Source organism: Oryctolagus cuniculus, chromosome 17 (genome assembly GCF_964237555.1).
Source record: "Oryctolagus cuniculus chromosome 17, mOryCun1.1, whole genome shotgun sequence".
NCBI classification, from domain to species: domain Eukaryota; kingdom Metazoa; phylum Chordata; class Mammalia; order Lagomorpha; family Leporidae; genus Oryctolagus; species Oryctolagus cuniculus.
The window spans coordinates 43,825,537-43,852,240 of NC_091448.1; the positions used below are offsets into that span (position 1 = coordinate 43,825,537).

The following is a 26,704-nucleotide window of genomic DNA, read 5'->3' on the forward strand; positions in this document are numbered from 1 at the left end:
AGTAACTTTTCAGTTCTATTACACACATGTCTTGGGCTCATTCACTGTACTGTCAAATTTGCTTTTAGCAAATTCCAGTTCACTTAAAATTCAGAATTTTAGAAAGTTGAAGATTACAGAGAGATTCATTTGCAAGTTAGAAGCCTGTTGGAAATGTTGACTTTATTAAATGCAGCAGTCTCTGCAGTAACAGTTTGCACAGGTGTAATCTGCAGTTGTCAGAGAGCTTCTGTTCTTTCTAGCTGAGTGAATGTATCTGGTGACTTAATGTACTTACACTTTGTGCTATAAATGTGAAATTTATAATGCTGATTATTTATAAAATAAGATTTATTTGTTTTATTTGAAAGGCAGAGTTAGAGAGAGAGAGAGAGAGATGGGGGTGCGGATCTTGCATCTGCTGTCTCACTCCCCAAATGCCCGCAACAGCCAGGGCTGAGCCAGAGCAAAGCGCTTCAACTTCACCCAGGTCTATCACATGGGTGCAGGGGCCCAGATACTTGGGCCGTCTTTTGCTACTGTCCCAGGTGCATTAGCAGGGAGCTGGATCAGAAGTGGAGCAGCTGGGAATTGAACTGGTACCCACATGGAACTCCAGCGCTACTGACAGCTGCTTAACCTGCTACACCACAGCACTGGCTCAATGCTGACCTCTGTAAATCTGATCACTGGAGAAAATTTTCTAACTTTTTTTGTTGAGCTAAATTATTTGTGGGAGAAGACATCAGGAGATAATTAAAATGTTTCCTTAAGGAACCATGTTACTTTATCTTTATATCTAATTCATTTTTATGCACATTGTCTTGGGATAATTCCTAAGTGTTTTTATTCACAAATTTTAGTAATATTATTTACATGGAAATAATGTAACAACAGTGAGCTCAGGCTGTGGAATTAGATTGGTAGGTTCAAAACCTAGCTCTGTTACTTCCTACCTATTAAACCTTTGGTGACTTAGTTAACCTCTCTGAAGTGGTAAAGCTGAAACTAAGGCCTTTATATGGTAAGCACTCATTAATCATTAGCAATTATGTTGATGGTAGTATGCCAGGATGCTCGGGTACTGTGGTAAGACAGACAAAGTTACTTTAATCCTGCCTTTGTAAAACTTTCAGGTGAGACTGAAACTAAGTAAATGTGCAAATAGATATAGTCCCAAGTAATAATAAATTTCATGAGGAAAACTTAAAAAGTTTAGGAATAAACAATGATGGGAGGGCAGAATGACCCTAAAGGATTATATGAGGGAGCATCATGCTGTGGAGGAGTGTTCCAAGAAGAGGGACAGCACAAGCAGCATAAAAAAGTCCTGAGGCATGAACAGCTGTGTCCTGTTGGAGGGTGGAATGATCAAAGAACAGCCTGTAGGAGATGACAACATCAGGGGCCAGCACTGTGGCATAGCGGGTAAGGCTGCCGCCTATGGTGCCGGCATCCCATATGGGTGCCGTTTTGAGTCCTGGCTGCTCCACTCCCAGTCCAGCTCTCTGCTATGGCCTAGGAAAGCAGTAGAAGATGGCCCAAGTCCTTGGGCCCCTGCACCCACATGAGAGACTTGGAGGAAGCTCCTGGTTCCTGGCTTCAGATAAGCCCAGCTCCGGCCCTTGTGGCCAACTGGGGAGTAAACCAGTGGATGGAAGACGTCCTCTCCTCTCCTTTTGCCTCTCCGTCTCTCTCTCTCTATGACTCTTTCAAATAAATAAATCTTAATCAAAAAAAAAAAAAAAGGAGATAACATCAAGAGAGGGAAAGGGCCTGACCCTGGTGACCTGATAAGGACTTTGTATTTTATTTTGTGATGGAAAGATAGATGAAAGCTTTGAACTAGGGAGTGTTAAGATTTGATTGATCATATTTCAAAAGATCGCCTGGCTACTATGTATCTTTATAAATAATTCATGTACTGGACCAGAGATAGAATAATTAATTCTACCCTCTTTGTCCAACAAATTATTAACTAGTTTGTTAGAAACTATATATGCTGTGATGAACATTTAAATTTGTTTCTCTGTCATTCAAAATCTATTTTTTAAATATTTATTTTTATTTTATTTGAAAAGCACACAGACAGAAACAGGGACAGATAGAGATCTTCCATCTGCCAGCTTACTCCTCAAATAAAACAGCCAGGTCTGGGCTAAGCCAAAACCAGGAGCTCAGAACTCCATTTACATCTCCTGTGAAAGTGATAGAAACCCAAATACTTGAGCCATCATCTGCTGCCTCCTAAGATGCACATTAGCAGGAACTGGATCAGAAGCAAAGTAGCTGGACTCAACCCAGGCACTCTGATAGAGGATATAGGTGTTCCATGGAAGTTTAGGATGCACCTCCAAATGTTCATGCCTAAAATATATTTTTTTAAGTTTACATCTTAAAAATTGATCCTAGCGATAAAGTATTATCAGGTGCATATAATGTATAATCCAATGTTGGGAACTATTGACAATATCTACTATTCAATTTCTTCAGAAATTATAATTTAATAGGCCTACCCATAAGACCATCATGTCTGTAATAGACTTACCTGTAAAACTATTACTTCTGAGGCCGGCGCCGCGGCTCACTAGGCTAATCCTCCGCCTAGCGGCGCCGGCACACCGGGTTCTAGTCCCGGTTGGGGCGCCGGATTCTGTCCCGGTTGCCCCTCTTCCAGGCCAGCTCTCTGCTGTGGCCAGGGAGTGCAGTGGAGGATGGCCCAGGTGCTTGGGCCCTGCACCCCATGGGAGACCAGGAAAAGCACCTGGCTCCTGGCTCCTGCCATCGGATCAGCGCGGTGCGCTGGCCGCAGCGCGCCGGCCGCGGTGGCCATTGGAGGGTGAACCAACGGCAAAGGAAGACCTTTCTCTCTGTCTCTCTCTCTCACTGTCCACTCTGCCTGTCAAAAAAAAAAAAAAAAAAAAAAAAAAAAAAAAAAACTATTACATCTGGGGCCAACATCATAGCATGACAGGTAAAACCATCGCCTGCAACACCAGCATCCCATATGGGTACCAGTTCGTGTCCCAGCTGCACCACTTCTAATCTAGATCCCTGCTAATGGCCTGGGAAAAGCAGCAGAAGATGGCTCAAGTATTTGGGACTGCACCCACATGAAGACCCAGATGAAGCACCTGGCTTCATCCTGGCTCAGCCTTTGTCATTGCAGCCATATGGGGAGTAAACCAGTAGGTGGTACATATCTCTCTCTCTCCCTCCCTCTCTCTCTCTTCCTCTCTTTCTCTCTTCCTAGCTCTGAATTGCAAATAAGTAAATAAACCTTAAAAAAAAAAGGAAAAAATAAAGAAAAACTATCATGTCCAGGTATCAGCATGTGGTTAAACTGCTGCCTGCAACAGTAGCATACTATCTATGAACCAATTTGAGTCCATTTCCTATCCAGCTCCCTGATAATGTGCCTGGGAAAGCATCTGAAGATGGCCCAAGTGCTTGAGTACCCATGGCCCAGGTGGGAGCCCAGATGGAGTTCCAGGCTCTTGACTTCAGTCTAGTCCAACCCCAGTCATTGTGGCCATTTGGGAAGTGAACCAGTAGATCGAAGCTTTCTCTCTCTGTAACTCTGCCTTTCAAATAAATAAATATTTTTAAAAAAAGGAAATTATCACATCTGGATTAAGAAACTGTTATAAAATTAATATGACTACTGCTTTGCATACAAAAAAGTCTAAGTAACTAAAAAAATCAGGAGGTATTTAAATTATGTATAGTGAACAAAGATCTTGGATTACTACTGAAAAGAGTGTGTAAAAGGAAGTGTGAAGCAACTGGAATGGGATTCAGATCCCTCATTTTCTAGAGAAATGCATAGGTATTGAGCTTGTCAGTCTGACATAACCATTGAAGCAGAACTTGTCTATTGTCTATTGAGATGAAAAATCAAGATCTTAAATAGGAAAGGGATCTAACATCTACATGGAAGTAATTATTTTCAGTTGCATTCTCTCAGTGTCTTTGTGAAGTAAATACACTAGGTATTCGTAAAATTACTTTTCACCTATGGATCTGACACCTTTTAGACAACTTTTTAAAAGTTTCCATGAGCCAGTCATTTCCTTCTGGCTTTTAGTTTGATTGTTAAAGATCCATTAAGTATTAACCTACCATAATACCTTTATCTCAAGATGTCCTTTCCAAATACTTTTCCCAAAAAGCTTTGTATAGAGATCTTTACTACTGTAGAAAACAAGCCTATTAAGTATCGCCATTATCTTGAAGAGCGTGATGCTGATATTTACCCCATAGTTCTGATAAGGGGAGAATATAGTGTTTCTAGATGAGAAGTTCCCATCCTGGATGGGTCTAAATGAAATATCACTGTTCATTACGTTATTTAGTTAGAACAGTTGTTGCACTTCAGAAGACTGGTAAGACAGTTTGCTACCCACAGAGATTTGTTTGTGTGAACACCATTAGTCTCTTCTTTGTTGCCCACTTGCTAAATGTGGCCTTAGGCAGTTTCATTTTTGTCTAAGTACTATGCTTTTCTGCCAGTGTAATAGATTTCCACCATGATTGGAACACAAAAGGATCCCAACATTGAGAATTTAGCTTTCATTTTGGTATGAATGTTTTGAATATTTGTTAAATCAGAAATGACTGATTTGTGGATTGACTCGTTGATGAGCTTACGTCCATTTGAAGCATCAGGATCCATTCATTAACTACCAGGAAAGAACAGTCATCAGCCATCATCCAAAGACCAGTTCAACCCTGCAAGGGTCATAGATGTTATGCTCTCAGGACAACAGGCAGGCAGATGCAGATTCCTAAATTGCTCTGGCAATAAGTGATAAAGTGAAAGTAGGGGCTCCTATCAGTTTATCTGGACCTGATTTTAAGACTTTTCCCCAAATTTGATCATCATTTCTAAGGTTGTGATTTAAGAGTGATGAAAAGCTGTTTCCATGAGCTCACTGTCCACCTGTATTTCATGTTTCCTTATAGTTGGATTTGATCACAGATCTGTTGGGCACACCATCACTGGAAGCAATGAGGACGGCTTGTGAAGGCGCTAAGGCACACATACTCAGGGGTCCTCATAAACAGGTAAAGGAGGAGGGAATCTGTACCTTGTAACCATCTGTCTTGGCAGATTTTCCCTTCCATTGTAACAATATGTTGAGAGTTTATTTAATAAATGTCTTTATTTAAAAAGACATACTTGGAGCCGATGTTGTGGCGTAGTAGGGGCAACTGCCACCTGCGATGCCAACATCCCATATGGATGCTGGTTCAAGACCTGGCTGCTCCACTTTCAATCCAGCTCCTTGCTAATGCACCTGGGAAAGAAGCAGAAGATGGTCGAAGTACGTGGGCCTCTGCCACCCACGTGGGAAAACCAGAAGAAGCTCCTGGCTTCTGGCTTTGGTCTGGCCCAGCCCTGGCCATTGCAGCCATTTGGGAAGTGAACCAGCAGATGGAAAATCTTTCTCTCTCTCTCTCTCTCTCTCTCTCTCTCACATGGTCTCTCCCTCTCTCCCTCTAATCTGCTTCTCAAATAAGTAAAATAAATCTTTTTTAAAAAAGGAAAAGAAAGTGACAGAAACAAAATTTTTTAAAAAGACATTTTTTATATTATGTCCTCATATAAGAAAATTTTGTTAAACCAAATAAAATATGGTCATTCCCATACCTTTGCATATCTTTGTAGCACCTTTGCTAATAAATGATCTCTGACTTTGTCTCTGCTATTTTTTTTAAAGATTTTATTTATTTATTTAGAAAGTAGAGTTACCAGACAGTGAGAGGGAGAGAGAGAAAGCAAACTGTCTTCCATTCACTTGTTCACTCCCCAAATGGCCGCAACAGACAGCACTGGGCCAATCTGAAATCAGGAGCTGGGAACTTCTTCCGTGTCTCCCACTTGGGTGCAGGGACCCAAGCACTTAGGCCATCTTCTGCTGCTTTCCCAGGGCATAGCAGAGAGCTGCATTGGAAGAGAAGCAGTCGGGACTAGAACGGGCATCCACATGGGATGCCAGCACCGCACGCAGAGTATTAACCTACTACGCCGCAGTGCCAGTCCCAATCCTAGTTTTTTTATATGATGGGGAAAGTTACTGGAGATACAGCTTTGCCCTGAGAACCACAGCCTAATACATTTTCATTAAGATGTCCTTTCCAAAAAGTGAGCCAGAGTATTTGGTGTCTCTCATTTCAGCCAGGAAAGTGAAGCATTTGCAATTGTACTCTTGGCATGAACACAAAATCATGAATGTGAATGTTGTTACAAAAGAAGTGTGAAGAGAGATTGCCAGATTTGCACCTATCATCATTACTTGATTCGGCCAAGACACTGCTGAGAAAGACGAGATCATTTTTATCTTCACCCTGTTGATTTAGCAGAAATTTTTTCACATATTTTCCTAATTTCCTTTGGACTAAAACTTAATAATATGAGGAGTGAGAAAGGAGAAAAAATTTTCTTGGAAAAGCAAACCGAAATGGGGCAGATGAGGCTTGGACAGGTTGAGCTGGCAACTGATCTCCTCTCCTCTCCTCTCCTCTCCTCTCCTCTCCTCTCTTCTCCCCACCCCTCCCCTCCCCTCCCCTCTCCTCTCCGTCTCTCTTTTTTTTTTTTTTTTTTTTTTTGGACAGGCAGAGTGGACAGTGAGAGAGAGAGACAGAGAGAAAGGTCTTCCTTTGCCGTTGGTTCACCCTCCAATGACTGCCACGGCCGGCGCGCTGCGGCCGGCGCACCGCGCTGATCCGAAGGCAGGAGCCAGGTGCTTCTCCTGGTCTCCCATGGGGTGCAGGGCCCAAGTACTTGGGCCATCCTCCACTGCACTCCCTGGCCACAGCAGAGAGCTGGCCTGGAAGAGGGGCAACTGGGACAGAATCCGGCGCCCCGACCGGGACTAGAACCTGGTGTGCCGGCGCCTCAAGGCAGAGGATTAGCCTAGTGAGCCGAGGTGCCGGCCTCTCTCTCTTATATTGATACCAGGTGACTCCACTGGGAGATGCAGGCAGCTATACTAAATACCTACTCCCATGGTTTCTTTTAAGTTGGACTTTGAGAGGATCCGATGGATAGTACCAAATGACAGACTGAGTTGAACATTCTTCTCTGTCACTAGCCAGATATTTGGTCAAGGCCTTGCCTTCCCCCTTGCAGTTCCCACTGTTTAAATCTAGCATGACTCCAGAGCATTTGTTTTCAGACATAAAGGACAGCACTGAGAAGTGTGTTCTATTCTTAAAAAAAAAGGTAGAAGTGTTATGTCTGTATTTTAAATAGCCTGCTGATAGTTATATCTTTTTTGTTGCATTTAATTTAGAGCTGTAAAATAATTTGAAGCCCTGACACCCCTAGAAGAACACAGTAAGTCTGGACCTACTAGGTTTACATTGTAGAAGGAAGTAACAAGATCTATTATGTTCTATTTTTTTGGCCAGTGTCGGGAGCACTAAACTAATTTATCAATACCTTATGGTAAATGTGTCCTCAGAAGAAGCACAAAAATTTTCCTCTTTTACTAACCTTTTTAGATCACTGAGTCTTACCTAGCTAGAGATAGCCGGTAATGAAAAGTGCCACACTTCATCTCCAGAGAAGTCTCAACTATTATTGCTAATGGTTGCCAGTTAATTAACCCTCTGTGGCAAAGAGTTGCTATACAACAGTGGAGAGAGCAAGACTTCGTGAGGAATTTCCTATCTGCTGTCTAGAAGAGCTCAAAAATGTATTTACTGTAACGAAGTCAGTGAGCAGTCCTTTTTTTTTTTTTTTTTTTTTTAATTTGACAGGCAGAGTTAAGACAGTGAGACAGACAGAGAGAAAGGTCTTCCTTCCGATGGTTCACCCCCCAAATGGCCGCTACTGCCCGTGCGCTTTGCCAATCCAAAGTCAGGAGCCAGGTACTTTCTCCTGGTCTCCCATGCAGGTGCAGGGGCCCAAGCACTTGGGCCATCCTCCACTGCCTTCCTGGGCCACAGCTGGACTGGAAATGGGGCAACTGGGACTAGAACCCAGCGCCCATATGGGATGCCGGCGCCACAGGCAGAGGATTAACCAATTGAGCCAGGGCGCCAGCCCAAGTGAGCAGTCCTTTGAGCATTCCTGGCAAGTGAGTCCTTTTGCTCCTAGGAATTTTAAGAATTGTTGGAATAGAAATTACATGAAATTTTTTCCCTTTATATAAATTAAAAAATAAAATTATAAAAATGTTGGTGCTTTCTATTCAATAAAATATTGAATATCATATTTTCTAAAACAAAAGAAGGAAGAAAGGAAAATTTGAAGTTCCTTTTTACTTTAATAAATTACATAGGTTGAGATTACTAACAGAACCCTTTCATGTACTTTTATTTTTAAGATTTATTTATTTATTTGAAAGTCAGTATTACACACAGAGAGGAGAGGCAGAGAGAGGTCTTCCATCCAGTGGTTCATTCCCCAATTGGCCGCAACAGCCAGAGCTGCGCCATTCCAAAGCCAGTAGCCAGGAACTTCCAGGTCTCTTACGTGGGTGCAGGAGCCCAAGGACTTGGGTCATCTTCTACTGCTTTCCCAGGCCATAGCATAGAGTTAGATTGGAAGAGAAGCATCCGGACTAGAACTGGTGCCCATATGGGATACCGGTGCTTCAGGCCAGGGCGTTAACCCACTGCACCACAGCACTGGCCCCTTTCATATACATTTTTAACACAAATTTGCCACTTAACATTAATGCCTCCTAAAGTTTAACATTTTGCTTAGCACCAATTTTACCACTAAAACAGTAAAAGCAGTAGCATTTGCTAGTCTTAGTGTTGAATATTTTTATTTTAAAGAGAAAACTATGGGCCAGCATCATGATGTAGCAGGTGAAGCCATTACCTGCATGCATGTCCCCGCTGTTCCTCTTTCAATCCAGTTCTTTGCTAATGGCCTGGGAAGGGCAGCAGAAGATAGCCCAAGTGTTTGTGCCCCTGCCACATGGGAGACCCTAGCTTCGGCCTGGGTCAGCACTGGCTGTTGCAGCCATCTGGGGAGTGAACCAATTGGTAAAGGATCTCTTTATCTTTCTCTCTCTCTGTAAAGCTGACTTGATTGATAAGTAGATAGATAGATTTTCAAAAAGAAAGAGAAAACTAGCTAGGAAACCATTTCTGCTCAAAGGCTAGATACACCTTGCCCAGACTTGACAGATTTACCTTTAAATTGTTTTTAACCAGGCTGCAAATGGTTTTCTCAGAGTCTTTGAACACTAACCAGAGATTTCGTGTAAACTATTCCTACCATATGTATAACTAAATGGAAACGAATGTAGTGTATTGCCTGGTTCCATTTTTCTGCCAGCATTGAAATCACTTTTTATTTATATTTTGATCTTTATATATACTATCACCACTCTCAGGAGAAGCTGACAGGATCTTGAAGTTCTTTACCTATACCACCAGTCAGATTCCATCTTTTCCTTTTCTATCCCCTACCCCCAACCAGGCCCCACAATGCACATTTACATGTCTCTTGTTAGTCTCTTAGCTCTTTGAAGATATCTCCGTTTATGTTACAACTTTGGTTTTTTTGAATATTTATTTTGTTTATTTGAAAGGCCGAGTTACAGAGAGAGAGAGAGAGATCTTCCATCTGCTGGCTCACTCCCCAAATGGCTGCAACTGCCAGGACCGAGTCAGGCTGAAGCCAGGAGCCAGGAATTTCATCCAGGCTTCCCATATGGGTGCAGGGGCCCAAAGACTTGGGCCATCTTCTGTTGCTTTCCCAGGCACATTACCAGGGAGCTGGATTGGAAGTGGAGCAACCAGGACTTGAACTGGCGCCCATATAGGATGCTGGTGTAGCAGGCAGTGGCTTGACCTGCTACGCCACAATGCCAGCCCCTTTATTACTTTATTTGAGAAGCTGAGAGACAGAAAGACAGCTCCCATCCAGTAGTTCATTATCCAAATGCCTGCCTGGCCAGTGCTAGTCCAGGCCAAAGCAGGTATCCCATGTGGTTGGTAGCTATCTAACCGCTTGAGCCTCACCTGCTGCCTCCCAGGGTGCACATTAGCAGGAAGCCAGAATCAGGAGTGGAGCTGAGACTTAAACCAAGGAACACCAGTGTAAGACGTGAGCATTCAACTGCTGCCTTTCTGCTAAGCCAAACCCACGCTTATCCCAACATCTTAAATGAGAAAAATCATTATTATCTCAATTTATGCAGAAAAAAACATTTGACATGGTTCAGTCCTTTTTAATGTCTTAACTTAATAAGGAAATTTTTACAAAAACTTATAGAAAAAAATTAATGGTTATTAATTTACTTTTAAATTTTGTATTCATTTTAATTTTCTGTTTGAAAGAGAAACAGGCAGATAAAAATCTTCCATCCACTGGTTTACTCCTCAAATGTCCACAACAGCCAGGGCTAGGCCAGGATGAAACCACGAGCCTAGTTTCAGTTGAAGTATCACATATGGGTGGCAAAGACCCAAGTATCTGAGCCACCCTTTATTACCTCCTAGGTTTTGCATCAGCAGGAAGCTGGATCAGAAGTACAGAGCCAGGACTTGAACACAGGCAATCTGATAAGAGATGTGGGCATCCCAAGCAACAACTTAACTGCTGCACCAAATACCTGCCCCTAAAGAAAATCTCTTGATGAATTCCGTTTAACTTCATGAACAGGCAGAAAGAGAGGTATAACATATTACTACTTACGTGAAATATAAATGGACGCCTGTAGAAGGAGCCGCTAACGTTTATTACAGAAGATTCCTAGTAATCTTCAGTGAAGCTGCTTGGACTAATTGGAGGTCTTCATGGGGCAAGCTCCATGTTACTGTATTTTTCCTCTCTTTTTCTTTTTTTAAATTACTTTATTTGAAAGAGAGAGTTCTGCATCCACTAATTTACTCCCCAAATGCAATGGCAACAAGGTCTGGGCCAGATTGAAGTCAGGAGTCAGGAATTCCATCTAGATCTGCCACATGGACAGGAACCCAAGCATAATAGTTGAAAGTTTGGTATATACTAGTCATTGTCCTAAATGCTTCTTCTATATTTCTCATTAAATCCCACAGCAACAATATAATATACCATTATTATTCCTTTTTACAAATGGGAGATTCATTACAAGGATTTTACAGAGGTTATATATAACATGTTTGAGGTCATAAACTAGATCTCAAAAATGAGTTTTTCTACTCCAAAAAACTGTTCTTTGCTAGTATACACTCCTGGCACCTAAATCTTTATAGCACATATCTTAAAATTTTCATTTGTATATATGCCAACAATGTTAGTACTTATGAAAGATTAACAGGACTTAAAGTGATCCTCACCACCCCCAAACCAAGTCTCTTTTGGATTGATTTGTGAATATCTTTCCAGACATATTTTTCTGTTGACTTATTTTACATATATTTGTACAAACAGATACATATGCTATTGTTAGGGACTTTTTTATTTTTATATTTTAAAGATTTATTTATTTATTTGAAAGGCAGAGTTTCAGAGTGGCAGAGGGAGAGAGAGAGGGAAAGGGAGAGAAAAAGAAAGAGTTGGGGACTTTTTAAAAACTACAAATATATTTATAGAAAGAGAACCTGACTATCTTAAAGCCACAGATTACTGCCTCAAATTAATCTCCTTCTGTGATAATATGTATACTTTCACATAGTATATTGGTCAAGACTTTTATATAAAACTGAATTCAAATTTGCTTAAGCAAAACAGGATACATACAGGCTCATATAACTGAAAAGTCTTGAGCTTCATCTGATTTGAGACCCTGTCAGAATTCATCTTGTCAGATAATGTTCCATACCAGGAATCACTCCTATCCTCTTCACTGTTTTCCTGTTATTGACTTAATTTTCAGACTTTTCCCCATTTGTTGCAAAAATGGAACCAGCAGGGGCATCCCATATGGCACTGGTTTGGTCCCAGTTGCTCCACTCTTAATCCAGCTACCTCTTGCTGGCCAGGAAAAAGCAGAAGATGGCCCAAATGTTTGAGTCCCTTTCACCCACATGGGAGATCCTGATAAAGCTCCTGGCTTCAGCCTAGCCCAGCACTGGCCATTGCAGCTATCTTGGGAGTGACCCAGCAAACAGAAGATATCTCTCTCTATGTCTCCCCGTCCTCTGTAACTCTGCCTTTCAAATAAATAAATAAATCTTAAAAAAAAAAAAAGAAAGAAAGAAAGAAAGAGATGAAACCAGCAGACCAGGACTACATTCTACTGTCTGAGCCATCCTTCTGAATAGAACTTCCTAATTAGCTCTAGAAGCCTTGAGGTAGTTTGGAACTGGTATAGCAGCAGCTTACTTGTATCAGGCGTCCACTTTTTTTTCTTACTTTCTGCTATACCATCTTTAAAATGTTGACTTCGTATTCTAGCTTATCATCTCATGGTCCCAGTGTAATGTAGCTTGTCTAGAAATCGTATCCTTCTTCAAAGCAAGAAAATGCGGACAAAAGGGAACACTGGCATTTTCTGCCCTGTTCATCAGGTAGGCAACAGTTTTTGTAGAAACCTGCCTAACAAATGTCTGCTTATATACCAGCATCCAGAGTTGTGTCATATGTGGCCTCTCAGTTGTAATATAGCTAAAAAGATGAGTATTTAGCTCATTTAGCTTTTCTGTCCTATACCCATTATGTCCCATCATCCTGTATATAGAACACCTGTACAGACTTAAACTGAGCAATAAATACAGCACTTATGGTAACTTTGGAATAAATATTATGTTGTTGAAATATTTGCCGAATTGAAAACTTGGGACGTAATAGGTTAAAAAGTCAATAAGAGAAAAAAGGGTTGGGAGTATTTGTTGGGCTAGCCATTCTGTGATGTGCCCCTTGCCTGTTTTAGACCATGTACCTATCCTGGAGCCAGTCGTGATACTCAGAGGAATAACATCACCTGATTGGGTAGGCTTGGATCTCGTGCCCCTCCTTGGAGTTAGGAGATTAAAGTCAAGCCTAACCAAACTATTTGGTTTGAGAACAAAAAAAAGAATGATCCCTAAGACTCAGGGAATTCTGGTCAGACAAAAACACTGTATGGTATTTTTTATTGTCTCTTTTTAAAGCTCAAAATCCTGGATGAAGGGAAGCTTAGATGCCAAGTATCTGTTAATAGCATTGAAAAGTCTATTATCAGCCCTTTAGTCCTTTTGTTCATCTCTTAAAAGGTTTAGGGCTCATTTTGTTCAGTTTGTTTTCAGCTAATTGTATCAGAAGTAGATAGAATATTTTCACTAACGTGGAAGTAGTCCTGTCTGTTGTCAGGGACCATTTCTTATATTTAATAGACTCAAAAAGATGCTGGAGATCATTCAGTTCAAACTTATTTTATAGGTAGGTGTTTCTTTACTGTCACCTCAGAGTGCTTCCTATAGGATACTGTGCATTGTACATACTCAGTGTTGCTGACTGTTCATTACAGTTTCTTTGCTGTCAGCTCTACAAGTCTAAAATTTATATATAGTTAGGTGAAGACTAACAGGAGTTTCTGCTCATGGTGCTTGCACAGCCTCGCCGACTGAACTGTGGCAATCATCACTCTGTAGTTAGACTGTGATGACTGTGGCATATCATTTAGGGCCTCTCACCCTAGTCCAGAGCTCATCCATGCTGCTTCATTGCACTGACAAGTAATCATAGTCATTAACAAAGCACACTCTTTATAACCTCTCCTGTCCTCATGACTCAGCACTAGCACCCACTCACTCCCACATTGCTAAGTGACTTACAAACATGCAGAGCAAACAGAAAGTGGACTGGTGTAATTAAAGAAGGAAAATTAACGTGTGTGAATGTTGAGAATTGGCAAAAATTTACTTCTAAATGAGACATTTAGGGTATATTTCTAATCATTTTTTTCATATTCAAACTGATCCATTTGCACTTCTAAGAAATAGAACCTTCTTGGCCGGCACCGTGGCTCACTAGGCTAATCCTCCGCCTGTGGTGCCGGCACACCGGGTTCTAGTGCCGGATGGGGCACCGGGTACTAGTCCCTGTTGCTCCTCTTCCAGTCCAGCTCTCTGCTGTGGCCCAGGAGGGCAGCAGAGGATGGCCCAAGTGCTTGGGTCCTTGCACCTGCATGGGAAACCGGGAGGAATGTACCCAGCTCCTGGCTTCGGATAGGTGCAGCGTAGGCCGTAGTAGCCATTAGGGGAGTGAACCAACGGAAGGAAGACCTTTCTGTCTCTCTCTCTCTCTCTTAAAAAAAAAAAAAAAAGAAAAGAAAAGAAAGAAATAGAACCTTCTTGTCTGTTGCTGATATCCTGGGCCCAACTCGTTTTAACCATAATGATTCAAGGGAAAAGGGGGAAACTAGAAATCCAGCAGCTCTAGCACGCTTCTTTCCTGTGGAGCCAGTTTTAGGAACTAAATAATTAGTGGTTGTCCTTTTTTTTTTTTTTTTTAAGATTTTATTTATTTATTTGAGGGGTAGAGTTACAGACAGTGAGAGGAAGAGACAGAGAGAAAGGTCTTCCATCTGCTGGTTCACTCCCCAGAAGGCTGCAATGGCCTGAGTTGCTCTGATCAGGAGGCAGGAGCTTCTTCCAGCTCTCACTCATGGGTGCTGGGACCCAAGCACTTGGACCATCTTCCACTGCTTTCCCAGGCCACAGCAGAGAGCTGGATTGGAAGAGGGGCAGCCAGGACTAGAACCAGCGCCCATATGGGATGCCGGCGTCGCAGGTGGAGGATTAACCTGTTGTGCCATGGATCCGGCCCCATGTGGTTGTCTTTCTGAAGAAGTAATGGCATGAATGAACTGACTCACTCTCTGTGCCTTTTTTTTTTTTTTTTTAAGATTTATTTATTTATTTATTTGAAAGTTAGAAGAAGAAGAAGAAGCAGAGAGAGAGGTCTTCCATCCACTGGTTCAATCTCTAAGTGGCCACAACAACTGGAGTTGCGCCTATCCAAACCCAGGAGCCTGGAGTTACTTCTGGGTCTCCCATGCAGGTACAGGGGCCCAAGGATTTGGGCCATCTGCTGCTGCTTTCCCAGGCCATAGCAGAGAGCTGGATCGGAAGTGGAGCAGCTGGGTCTTGAGCCGGTGCCCATATGGGATGCCAGCACTACAGGCAGCAGCTTCACCAGTTCCTCCACAGCACCAACCCCTGTGCCTCTTTTTAACACAGAGAAAAAGAAAGCATAGATTCTGGCTGAAATTACACTTAACCTTATCTTTAGTGTATTTTTTGGGATGTACTTCTGTAAACAAAGTTGAAATTTGGTGGGAGTGCAGCACATTTAAAATTTCAAGTAGCCAGGGCCAGCTCTGTGGCATAGCAGGTAAAGCCATCACCTGCAGTGCCGGCATCTCACATGGATACCAGTTCAAGTCCCAGCTGCTCCACTTCCGATCCAGCTCTCTGCTATGGCCTGGGAAATCAGTAGAAGATGGCCCAAGTCCTTGGGCCCCTGCACCTGTGTGGAAGACCCGGAATAAGCTCCTGGCTCCTGGCTTTGGATTGGCACAGCTCTGCCCATTGCGGCCAACTGGGGAGTCAACCAGCGGGTGGAAGACCTCTCTCTCTCTCTCTCTCTGTATAACTCTGACTTTCAAATAAGTAAATAAATCTTTAAAAAAAATTTCAAGTAGCCTTAACATCAACTCATTTGAATTTTCTCAAGTGCCCTTTCCCATGCCCAGTCATCCACAAGTGTTATAAATTTTGCTTTTTCATTTGTTCTCTATCCTCTAGTGGCATTACTCAACAAAGGGTCTGGCATATGGTGGATGTTAATAATTAGCAATGATTTTTAGTAGGTAAGGATATCTGTACTGGTACAGTCTAGTAGATGAGAAAGTCCACCCTCAAGTGATGTGTCCAAGTCTAATAATGGCAGAGTTAAGAATTTTAACACATATCTTACAGTACTCCAGTATTCACTTCTCCAAGCTATAACATACCTCTACCACAAATATGAAGGGTAGATTCACTTTGAGAATGGAAAAGAGAATTGCTTTTAGTGAGATATTTTGGCCAATTCACTAAGAACTGTCTAGAATTTGGCTGCCAATCTTCACAGGCCAGTAAAAAAAGAAGACTCCTATTCACAGTCAAATCAGAAATCTTTTCACGAGTATCATTATTCACTTTACAAAAAAAAAAAATCTTGGAGAAAACATATGTAAATTAAAACTGCTTGCCTTGGGCTGGCACAGTGGCGTAGCAGGGTAAATCCACCACCTGCAGTTTCGGCATCCCATATGGGCGCCAGTTCGAGTCCCGGCTGCCCCACTTCTAATCCAGCTCTCTGCTATGGCCTGGGAAAGCAGTAGAAGATGGCCCAAGTCCTTGGACCCCTGCACCTATGTGAGATACCCAGAAGAAGCTCCTGGCTCCTGGCTTTGGGTTGCACAACTTTGGCTGTTGTGGCCAATTGGGGAGTGAACCAGTGGATGGAAGACCGTTCTCTCTCTGCCTCTCCTTCTCTCTCTGTGTAACTCTGACTTTCAAATGAATAAATAAAAATCTTAATTAAAAAAAAAAAAAAAAACTGCTTGCCTGTCACTCTTCCCATTCCCCCTTTTCTTGCCACATTTAGTTTCAGAAGTACTATAGACTTAGTGTTACTAAACCAGAAACACTTCTCTATCCACCCAGGAGATAGTAAGTTGGTCTACAAATATGTGAATAGCAATTATATATGGATTCTGTGCACATTATGTTTTGTTACCTATAGTACTCTGTTAAGTCACATGCTATTTTAGATTAAAATAAACTTAACAGATCATCTAGTCCAACGTCTTCATTTTATTCTTAAAGATACTGAGTGAGGTTCAGACAAGTTGATTTATATAGTTAGTGACAAGACAGAACTAGAACCCCCATCTAATCTATTACTCTTTCATTTGAAAGAAAGCTTCTGTATGGTAAATACCTCCTAATGATTCTGAGGCACCTTCTTCTTGTTCTTGTTGGATTTGCCTTTGCTGCCTTTTGTTGGGAGGAGGCTTTGTCTGTAGAAGATTGTAAATTCTTTGGTATTAGTAGTTGTCATAGCAGGATTCTGAGGCTGTGATCAAGATACAAGGAGACTTTAGTGTTCTACTTCTCTTATTTTTGATGTAGAAAGCTTGGCCAGCATATTTATACTGCTGATCGTGTTGGTTTTGGGGGCTTCCAGTGCCCAAAATAGCAGGAGCTTTCTGTTAGGTTTTGAATTTTCATCTATCAACAACCCTGAAAATACAAGACAGGATTGCCACCAGAAATACAAGAGCACTAGAGAAAGTCTGTGGAAATATATAATTAAAAAATGGTTATTGGGGCCGGTGCTATGGCACAGCAGTTTAAAGCCATGGCCTGCAGCACCAGCATCCCATATAGGCACTGGTATGCTTCCTGGCTGCTCCATTTCCGATGCAGCTTCCTACTAACACGCCTGGGAAAAACAATGAAGAATGACCCTGGTGCTTGAGTCACTGCTCCCAAGTGGGAGACCTGGAAGAAGCTCCTGCCTTCCGCCTGACCTAGTCCCAGCCTTTTTGGCCATTTCAAGAGTGAACCAGTAGATGGAAAATCTCTCTGTCTCCTTCTTTCTCTATAACTCTGCCTTTCACATAAATACATCTTTTTTTAAAAAATAGTTATTTAGGGGCCAGGGTTGTTTTTTTTTTAAGATTTATTTTATTTATTTGAAAAACAAACTTATAGATAAAGGTAGAGCCAGAGAAAGAGAGGTCTTCCATTCTGCTGGTTCACTCCCTCAAATGACCGCAGCAGTCAGAGCTAAGCTGATCTGAAGTCAGGAGCTCCCTCTGGGTCTCCCACGTGGGTGCAGGGGCCCAAGGAGTTGGGCCGTCTTCTGCTTTCCCAGGCCACAGCAGAGAGCTGGACCAGAAGAGCAGCCAGGATTTGAACCAGTGCCCATATAGGATGCCAGCACTGCAGGCTGGGCCTTTAACCCACTGCTTGGAACACTGGCATCCAACATTGGAGTACCATTTGGAGTCTCGGCTACTCTGCTTCCTATGTAGCTTCTTTCTCATTAACCTGGGAAGCAGCAGATGATGGCTAAAGCACTTGAGTTCCTGCCACCTACCAGGAAGACCCAGATGGAATCCCTGCCTCCTGGCTTCAGCCTGGTCCAGTCCTGGCTGTTGTAGCTATTTGAAGTAAATGGGGGATTTAAAAAATATTTTGGTACAAAAAAAATGAAGGATCATCAAAACTGTGTATGATGGAAAAACTGCATAGGTTTTTCTCAAAAAGATTGATTTATTTGAAAGGCAGAGTGAAGAGGGAGAGGCAAAGAGTTATCTTCCAATAGCAGATTCAGTTCCCAAGTGCCTACAACAGCCAAGAGCCCAGAATTCTTTCTCAGTCTCCCACACGGGTAGCTGGGGCCCAAGGATTTGGACTTGCTGTCCCCTGCTGCCTTCTCAAGCACATTAAAAGGAAGCTAAATCAGAAGCAGAGCACCCAGGATCCAAACCAGGTACTCTGATAAGTGATTCAGGTGTCCCAAGCAGCAGCTGAACCTGTTGTGTCACAGCGCCCACTGCCTATGCATAGATTTCAAAATGTTTTTGCACCAAAATAAACATCTTATAAAAATGTACTTATTTGAAAGGCAGAGAGAGAGGGAGAGACAGAGAAAGGTGTCTTCCATCTACTCATTCACTCCCCAAATGTCCACATAACCAAGTCTGGGCTAGGCCCAAGCCAGGAGCTAGGAACTCCATCCAGGTCTCCCATATGGGTGGCAGGGGCCCAAGTTAAGGACCAGATATCAGGGCCAGATAAGGATGATACCACCATATTCACTAACATTTTGAAAACTCACTTGAGGTTTCTCCACAAACCTAGACTCATTATATAATCATAACATAGCAATTTGGGAATTAAACAAAATAGGAAGCCCCAGAGAACTATGAAGTTGGTTCTAGTCTGAGAATATTTATTTTATTTTTATTTTTTGAGTCTGCTCTCATTGGATCTTTTGTTTGTTTTTAAGATCTATTTATTTGAAGGGCAGTGTTTCAGAGAGGCAAATGCAGAGAGAGAGAGAGAAGTCTTTCATCTGCTGGTTTACTTCCTAGATGGACTTGGGCCATCTTCTACTGCTTTCCCAGGTCATAGCAGAGAGCTGGATCGGAAGTGAAATAGCTGGGACTCCAACTAGCACCTATGTGGGATGCCAGCGTTTTGTAACTTTTTTCTGAAAAAGAAGATACAAATAATATTTAACATTAACAGGAAGTGATCCAATTCAGATAAAATGTAGTTTATGCAGGGACCCACCTCACTTTCCAATGTGAAAGTCAATAACTCTAAAGTTAGGTGATGTTCTTTAAGCCCAAGTTTTAACTTTGTTGTTATTGGAACTGATTTTTCATAGATTTTAGCCTACCTAATGTATCTGTTTTAGGGGTAACAGGTGGAAGCCAGTTCTGAAAAGCTTTAGGAAAATATTTACCTTAAGATTAGTTTCTTTTTTTTTAAAGATTTATTTATTTATTTGAAAGTCAGATTTACACAGAGGAGAGGCAGAGAGGCAGAGAGAGAGAGAGAGAGAGAGAGGGAGGGAGAGAGGGAGAGGTAGGTCTTCCATTTGATGGTTCACTCCCAAGATGGCCACAACGGTCGGAGCTGTGCCAACCTGAAGCCAGGAGCCAGGACCTTATTCCAGGTCTCCCACACGGGTGCAGGGATCCAAGGACTTGGGCCATCTTTTACTGCTTTCCCAGGCCAAAGCAGAAAGCAGGATCGGAAGAGGAGCAGCCGGGACTAGAACCAATGCCCATGTGGGATGCCAGCACTTCAGGCCAGGGCGTTAACCCGCTGCACCACACACCACAGCGCCAACCCCAAGATTAGTTTCTCTTAAAAAATACAATCTAATGAATATTGTACCTAGAGTAATTTGGCCACACATTTAGAACTGTTGAGACTTGGAGGAAAACTCCACTGCCAAAGGTCGTCTTATTTTTATTTTTAATTGTGTATTTATTTAAAAGTGAGAGAGCTCCCATCTACTGGTTCACTCCCCAAATGCCTAAAGCAGCCAGGGCTGGGCCAAGCAAAAGCCAGGAACTAGAACCAGTCCAAGTCTGCCATGTGGATGAGAAGAAATCAACTACTTGAGCCATCATCTGCTGCCTTCCAGGATGGGCGCTAGAAAAAGCTAGAACTGGAGGCAGAGTTAAGACTCAAACCTCGGCACTCTTGGTATGAGTTGCAGGAGTCCCAACCCAGTTTAACTACGAGGCCAAACGCCCACCTCAAAGATTATAGTAAGCCATAAGAAGAAAGAGAATGTGTCACCTTCCTTTAATTCTTCCTTTCTTCTATTAAGAATTTACTTGAAGGAGAGACATAGCAATGATTCTATTCACCTTTCTTATCTCCTGACATTTCCTATAATGACATAGAAGCTTTATAAATTCTATGGCTTATTGGGTCATCCAAGCTATCTCCCTGCCTCAGAGCAAAGGGGTCACACATGGCCATGTGGATCTGCCTGCTACTTATGGAAGATAATTACTGAATGAAAAATCAGTGATAAAGGCAGTTCAGATAGAACCAACAGAAACAATAGCATATTTTCTTACATTTTTATACATTCTTGAGTGTCCCATAGCTCCTATAAACTAGTATTTTGATAATACTGCCAGTATTATAGTAATATCGGCAGTGGTGACATTGCCATAGAGTATATTTACGTGCCTACTTGGCACAGTTCACACACTTAATCTTGCATGTGGCCAAGGCTTTAAATCTTTTTTCCCCATGCCAGTGTTTTGGCACTGCAGGTTAAGCTGCCACCTATAATGCCACCTCCCATATGGGGGCTAATTCAAGTCCTGGCTGCTCTACTTTCGATCCAGCTCCCTACTAATGTGCCTGGACAAGCCATGGAGGATGGCACAAGAGCTTGGGCCCCTGCACCCACATGGGAGACTGGGATGAATTTCCTGGCTTTGACCTGGCCTAGCTGTTTCAGCCATGTGGGGAGTAAGTCAGTGGATGGAAGATCTCTCTCCCTGTCTCTGTAACTCCACCTTTCAAATAAATAAAATAAATCTTTAAAAAAAATCTTTTTTTCCCCAACCATAGACATGTTTGACCTTCCCTTATCAAGCAAAGTGTTTAAGATACAAGAGTAACAGGAGCACCATGTTTACAAGGGTTGGTTTCTATTTTTTATGGGCTCTTTTGTGCTCTGACCTACAGTGAGTGATTATGCAGTATAAAATATGCTACTGGAAGTCAATGACAGTGGTTACTTTTGAAGTCTGATTAAAGAGGGGAAAACTTGTTCCGTTTGTGTTTAGACTTATGTGTACACGTTGTCTTTTAAGCTGGGTGCTTACCTAGTTATATATCGGCTGCATTCCATGTGTACTTATGTAAAGACTCACTTAAATATTTGAATTTTTTTATTCTTTCACAGCCATCTCTTCCTGTACTCTATACCCTGTCTAGCCAGGCTACACATGAAGCTGTTCATCTCCTTTGCAGGATGTTGGTCTTTGATCCAGTAAGTAGTGTTTGTTTTTATATTTTGTTAATGAACTTAAAATACAAGTTTTTAAAAGAAACACCTGGTTTTGAATAGATTGGCAATGTAAATATCAACTTTTCAGAAGATAAACTTCAATCCCCAGATTCATGTTTATCAGGTTCACTCACCACATAAAAGTTTATTAACACAAGAAGAGAGATAAGAACTCTACCATTCTTATTTATTTCGGTATTTGTGAAAGGAGTTTGAAATGAAGTTAAAGCAGTAGAAAAAAAAATAAGATTATTTGAAAAAAATCTGCCATTTCTGTTGCATAAGGAAATGTTTGCTCTGGGTTGTTGAGATGGTGGCTTTTTGAAATGCCCTTTCTGGACTTGACTCTTCTGGGAAATACCACAAACTACGCAAGTTCTGCTCTTTATTTATTCATTGCTCCAAAGAATATTTTTTTAGTTACATCTGTGCCAATAACTGTAATCAAACAAGACTCAAAAATGGAAGCTTTTAGACTTGAATTGAGTTCCCAGCTCCTGGCTTTGGCCCAACCCTTTTTGTCATGGCCATTGTGGGTATTTGGGAGTGAACCAATAGGTAGAACTTCTCTTTCTCTCTATGTACGTCTCTGCTCTGCCTTTCAAATAGCAACAACAAAAAATGAAGCATTTGGAAAAGTTTTCTTGACAAGAATATAAGGAAGTCACCATTTGCAAACTACAAAAGGTATCCAAAGAATTCAAAAACCACAAAATTATCAAAGTTAAATTTACATTGTTCTATTTGTGATGAAAAAAAAAGGGGGCAACTTTCTTTGTTTTGTTAAGATTGATTTATTTATTTGAAAGAGTTCCAGATAAAGGAGGACAGAGAGATCTCCCATCCATGGTTGATTCCCCAAATGACTGTAACAGTCAGGGCTGTACCAGCCACAGCCAGGAGCCAAGCTTCTTCCAGGTCTCCCATGTGGGTCCATGGGCCTAAGTACCTGGACCATCTTCTGCTGCCTTCCCAGACCCACTATCAGGGAGCTCGATCAGAAGTGAAACGCTGGGACTTGAAATGGCGCCCATGTGGGATGCTGGCATCATTGGTGGCAGCCTAACCTGCTACACCACAATGCCAACCCCCAAAAAAGGCAAATTTCTTACGTGACTACCACATCCATAAGAGTCAGAACTGTTTAAAGATATCACCATAAAAAAGATTAGGAATAAAAAAAGTTCTTTTCTGGGGTTCAGGTTTGTAAGAAATAGTAAGTTTTACGCCGGCGCCGCGGCTCACTAGGCTAATCCTCCGCCTTGCGGCGCCGGCACACCGGGTTCTAGTCCCGGTTGGGGCGCCGGATTCTGTCCCGGTTGCCCCTCTTCCAGGCCAGCCCTCTGCTGTGGCCAGGGAGTGCAGTGGAGGATGGCCCAGGTGCTTGGGCCCTGCACCCCATGGGAGACCAGGAAAAGCACCCGGCTCCTGGCTCCTGCCATCGGATCAGCGCGGTGTGCCGGCCGCAGCGCGCCGGCCGCGGCGGCCATTGGAGGGTGAACCAACGGCAAAAAGGAAGACCTTTCTCTCTGTCTCTCTCTCTCTCACTGTCCACTCTGCCTATCAAAAAAAAAAAAAAAAAAGAAATAGTAAGTTTTATTACTTGGGTGCACAGAACCAGTCAGGGTTACCAAGTTATTTTTGTGACATCTCATTGTGCAGACTGGATTTTTAAAACTTTGACATTTATTTTTGTGTTTTTACTTGTGGTATATGAAGTGTTAAGCAACATTGGAAGCAAGACATGGTGGCAGTTCTTGCTTTCACAGTCTCTCCTTGTGATCAGGTTCCTGCCAATGAGCACAGCTGTAGTCACATAAAGTCACATAACTTCTGATTACGTATCATTGGTTTGATATTTTTTTTGCAAGTTTATGGACATAGCTCATAGAAGATGTTAATATCTAACATCTTGGGTCTGGCACTGTGGCATAGCAGGTAAAGTCACCACCTGTAGTGGCAGCATCCCATATGAGCACTGGTTTCAGTCCCAGCTGCTCCACTATGGCCTGGGAAAGCACTAGAAGATGGCCCAAGTCCTTGGGCCCCTGCACCCGAGTGGAAGACCCAGAATAATCTACTGGCTCCTGGCTTTAGATCAGCCCAGTTCGGCCATTGTGGCCAACTGGGGAGTGAACCAGCAGATGGAAGACTTCTCTCTCTCTCTGCCTCTCCTTCTCTCTTTGTGTAACTCTGGATTTTAAATAAATAAATAAATGTTTACAAAAAAATGTAACATCTTTTGTATGGTTAACAAAACTAGAGCCATAGGAAACTTAAGCTTCAGAGGTAATTTCTCTCTGCCTCTAGAGGACTTTATAAAGGTCCTAGGGTTAACATTTACTTTTTTTTTTTTTTTTAAAGATTAATTTATTGGGGTTGGTGTTGTGGTGTAGCGAGTAAATCTACTGCCTGTGATGCTGGCATCCCATATGGGTGCAGGCTCATGTCCCAACTACTCCACTTCTGATGCAGATCCCTGCTAATGGCCTGACAAAGCAGTGGAAGATGGCTCAGGTACTTGGGCCCCCGAACCCACCCTGTGGCCTAACCCCAGCCATTGTTCCCATCTGGGGAGTGTACCAAAGGATGGAAGATGTCTTTCTGTCTCTCTGTCTCTCCCTCTTCTCTCTGTAACTCTGCCTTTCAAGTAAGTAAATAAATCTTTGAAAAAATAGCAAGGCTAAATAGGTGCAGGCTGCGTAGCACAGGTTAAGCTGCTGTTTGAGATCCCATATCAGGAAAAAGGAGTTACAAGAGAGAGGGAGAGACAGAGAGAGAATGAGAGGCCCTCTATCTACTGGTTTATTCCCCAAGTAGCCGCATCTGCCAGGAGAGACTGGAACTCCAAGTGGGTGGCAGGGGCCCAAGCATTTGAGTCATCAGTCATCTACCACTGCTTTTCCCAGGCCATCAGCAGTACATTGGATCAGAAGTGGAGTAGCCAGACATGAACCACTGCCCATATGGGATGTCACAGGTGGCAGCTTTATTTGCAATGGCAGAATGCCAGCCCCTCAGGGAAAATTTTTTCTTTTTTAAAGTTTATGTATTTGGCCCTGCGCTGTGGCGTAGCAGATGAAGCCGCCACCTACAGTGCCAGCATCTCATATGGGCACCTGTTTGAGTCCTGGCTGCTCCACTTCCAACCCAGCCCTCTGCTATGGCCTAGGAAAGCAGTGGAAGATGGCCCAAGTCCTTGGGCTAGTGCACCCACGTGGAAGACCCTCAAGAAGCTCCTGGCTTCTGATGAGCACAGCTCTGGCCATTCCAGCAATTTAGGGAGTGAACCAGCAGATGGAAGACCTTTCTCTCTCTGCCTCTGCCTCTCTGTAAATCTGCCTTTCTTTTTTTTTTTTTTTTTTAAGATTTATTAATTTATTTGAAAGTCAGAGTTACACAGAGAGAGGAGAGGTAGGGAGAGAGATATTCCATCTTGATGGTTCACTCCCCAATTGGCCGCAATGGTCGGAACTTTGCCAATCCGAAGCCAGGAGCCAGGAATTTCTTCCGGGTCTCCCATGTGAAGGCAGGGTCCCAAGGACTAGGGCCATCTTCTACTGCCTTCCCAGGCCCTAGCAGAGAGCTGGATCAGAAATGGAGCAGCTGGGACTAGAACCAGCGCCCACTTGGGATTCTGCCACTTCAGGCCAGGGCGTTAACCCGCTGCTGCATAGCACGGGCCCCTTAAATCTGCTTTTCAAATAAATAAATAGATCTTTTAAAAAAAAAAGTTAATGTATTTATTTGAGAGGCAGAGCCACAGAGAGAGAGAGGGAGAGACAGAAAGGTCTACCATCAGCTGGTTCACTCCCCAAATGGCTGCAACAACCAGAGCTGAGCCAGTCCCAGGCCAAGAGCCAGGAGCTTCTTCCATGTCTCCCAGGTGGGTGCAGGGGACCAAGTACTTGGGCCATCCTCCACTACTTTCCCAGGCCATAGTAGAGAGCTGTATCAGAAGTGGAGCAGCCAGGACTCGAACCAGCACCCTTTTGGGATGTCAGCACTGCAGGCAGCAGCCTTACTCTCTACGCCACAGTGCCAGTCCCCAAGATTATTGTCTTAACTCACAGTCAAAGTTTTTTGAAATCTTTGGGTTTACCACTTCAGCAAGAAAAAATTTCTAAAATGCCAATATATTTAATCCTTGACAAAGAGTATTATTTTCAAGTCTTTGAAATTTTTTGTCTTCAATATACTGAAAGCAAATTGGAACAGATTTGATGTTAAGAAATCTCATAATATGGTATATTGACTCCCTACAGAAGTATACAAAGTACATCAGTTTGTTTACCTAGAAATATTTCATATTTGTAAAATGGAAAGTTTTATCAACTTTTATTCAAGACTAAGGGAGCCAATTCTGATAAAGCAACAGAGCACAGGATAGAAAAAGGTGTCCGTATCTATTACAAATGTTGAACAGTTAAAGAAACAAGATATTCACAATGTGTAATTAAGATATATAATATGCAATTAAGTGCCATTAGGTCTTTTAGAACACCATTATTAACCATCTGAGTAATTTTGTGATTTCTTTCTCAATTTAGCAAGAGAGTCCTTCCTGTCAGTGATATCACATTTTGTAAAATAACAGCCTCCTTTCTTTGGCCTTGTGAGGTCCTAAAGAGGTGTTAATTTGTTTAGAGACATGGAGGTTGATCATTGCCTGCCAGGAATCTGGTTTACTTTTTGTTCAAAGGTTTCTCTTTGGTAAAACACTTTGGTACACATAGAACACATAGAGCATAATATCCATAGTCAGGGAAAACACTAAAATCTTTTCAACCCTACATTCTCAAATTTCAGGAAATACCAATCTGCAGACAAAAGAAGCTAACACAGGAAGCAGACTCCAGCTGCTGGTGCCAGCTGACTGGGACCCAGTGTCTGACATCTGCCACCTGATAGAAATGACTTAATGGTCAGATGATAAAGCGCAGATTTAATCACCATTGCCAATAGTGTGAGCAGCTGGCAGCATGTTCAGTCACAGATTTGGCCAAGGACCAAATTTAATGTACAGAAAAGCTAGAGAACTGAGTCCCACAGGTGTGACCAAAGAAGCCAAGGAAAGGGGAGCTGACCACCAGAGGGGTTCAGGACCAGGTCTGCTGCTCTGTTAGTATACTTGTTTCTTTGGGTTTAAATGGGGGAACTTTATCCCAGTGATTTCCTATCTCTCCAGGAAGACTTGGACTTTTTAAAGGAAAAAAACTTTGCTTGCTGTTAGTGCAA

At 42.4% G+C, this 26,704-nt stretch overlaps 1 protein-coding gene across 5 annotated transcripts in view; it reads left to right on the top strand.

Moving 5' to 3' along the window:
- NLK (nemo like kinase) overlaps positions 1-26,704 on the top strand; it is a 183,357-nt gene that overhangs the window by 151,176 nt on the left and 5,477 nt on the right. For 2 of the 5 annotated variants that reach the window (XR_519262.4, XM_002718934.5), the window contains exons 7-8: positions 4,945-5,046; positions 21,362-21,448. Coding sequence is in view for 3 of the 5 variants with exons in the window: in XM_002718934.5 (XP_002718980.1) it covers positions 4,945-5,046; positions 21,362-21,448 (189 nt within the window). In the remaining 2 variants the exon portion in view is untranslated. Of the gene's footprint in view, positions 1-4,944; positions 5,047-10,449; positions 10,625-12,328; positions 12,442-21,361; positions 21,449-26,704 lie in introns of all 5 variants that reach the window. The other 3 variants (XR_001795249.3, XM_051824612.2, XM_051824611.2) reach the window with 3 other exon arrangements.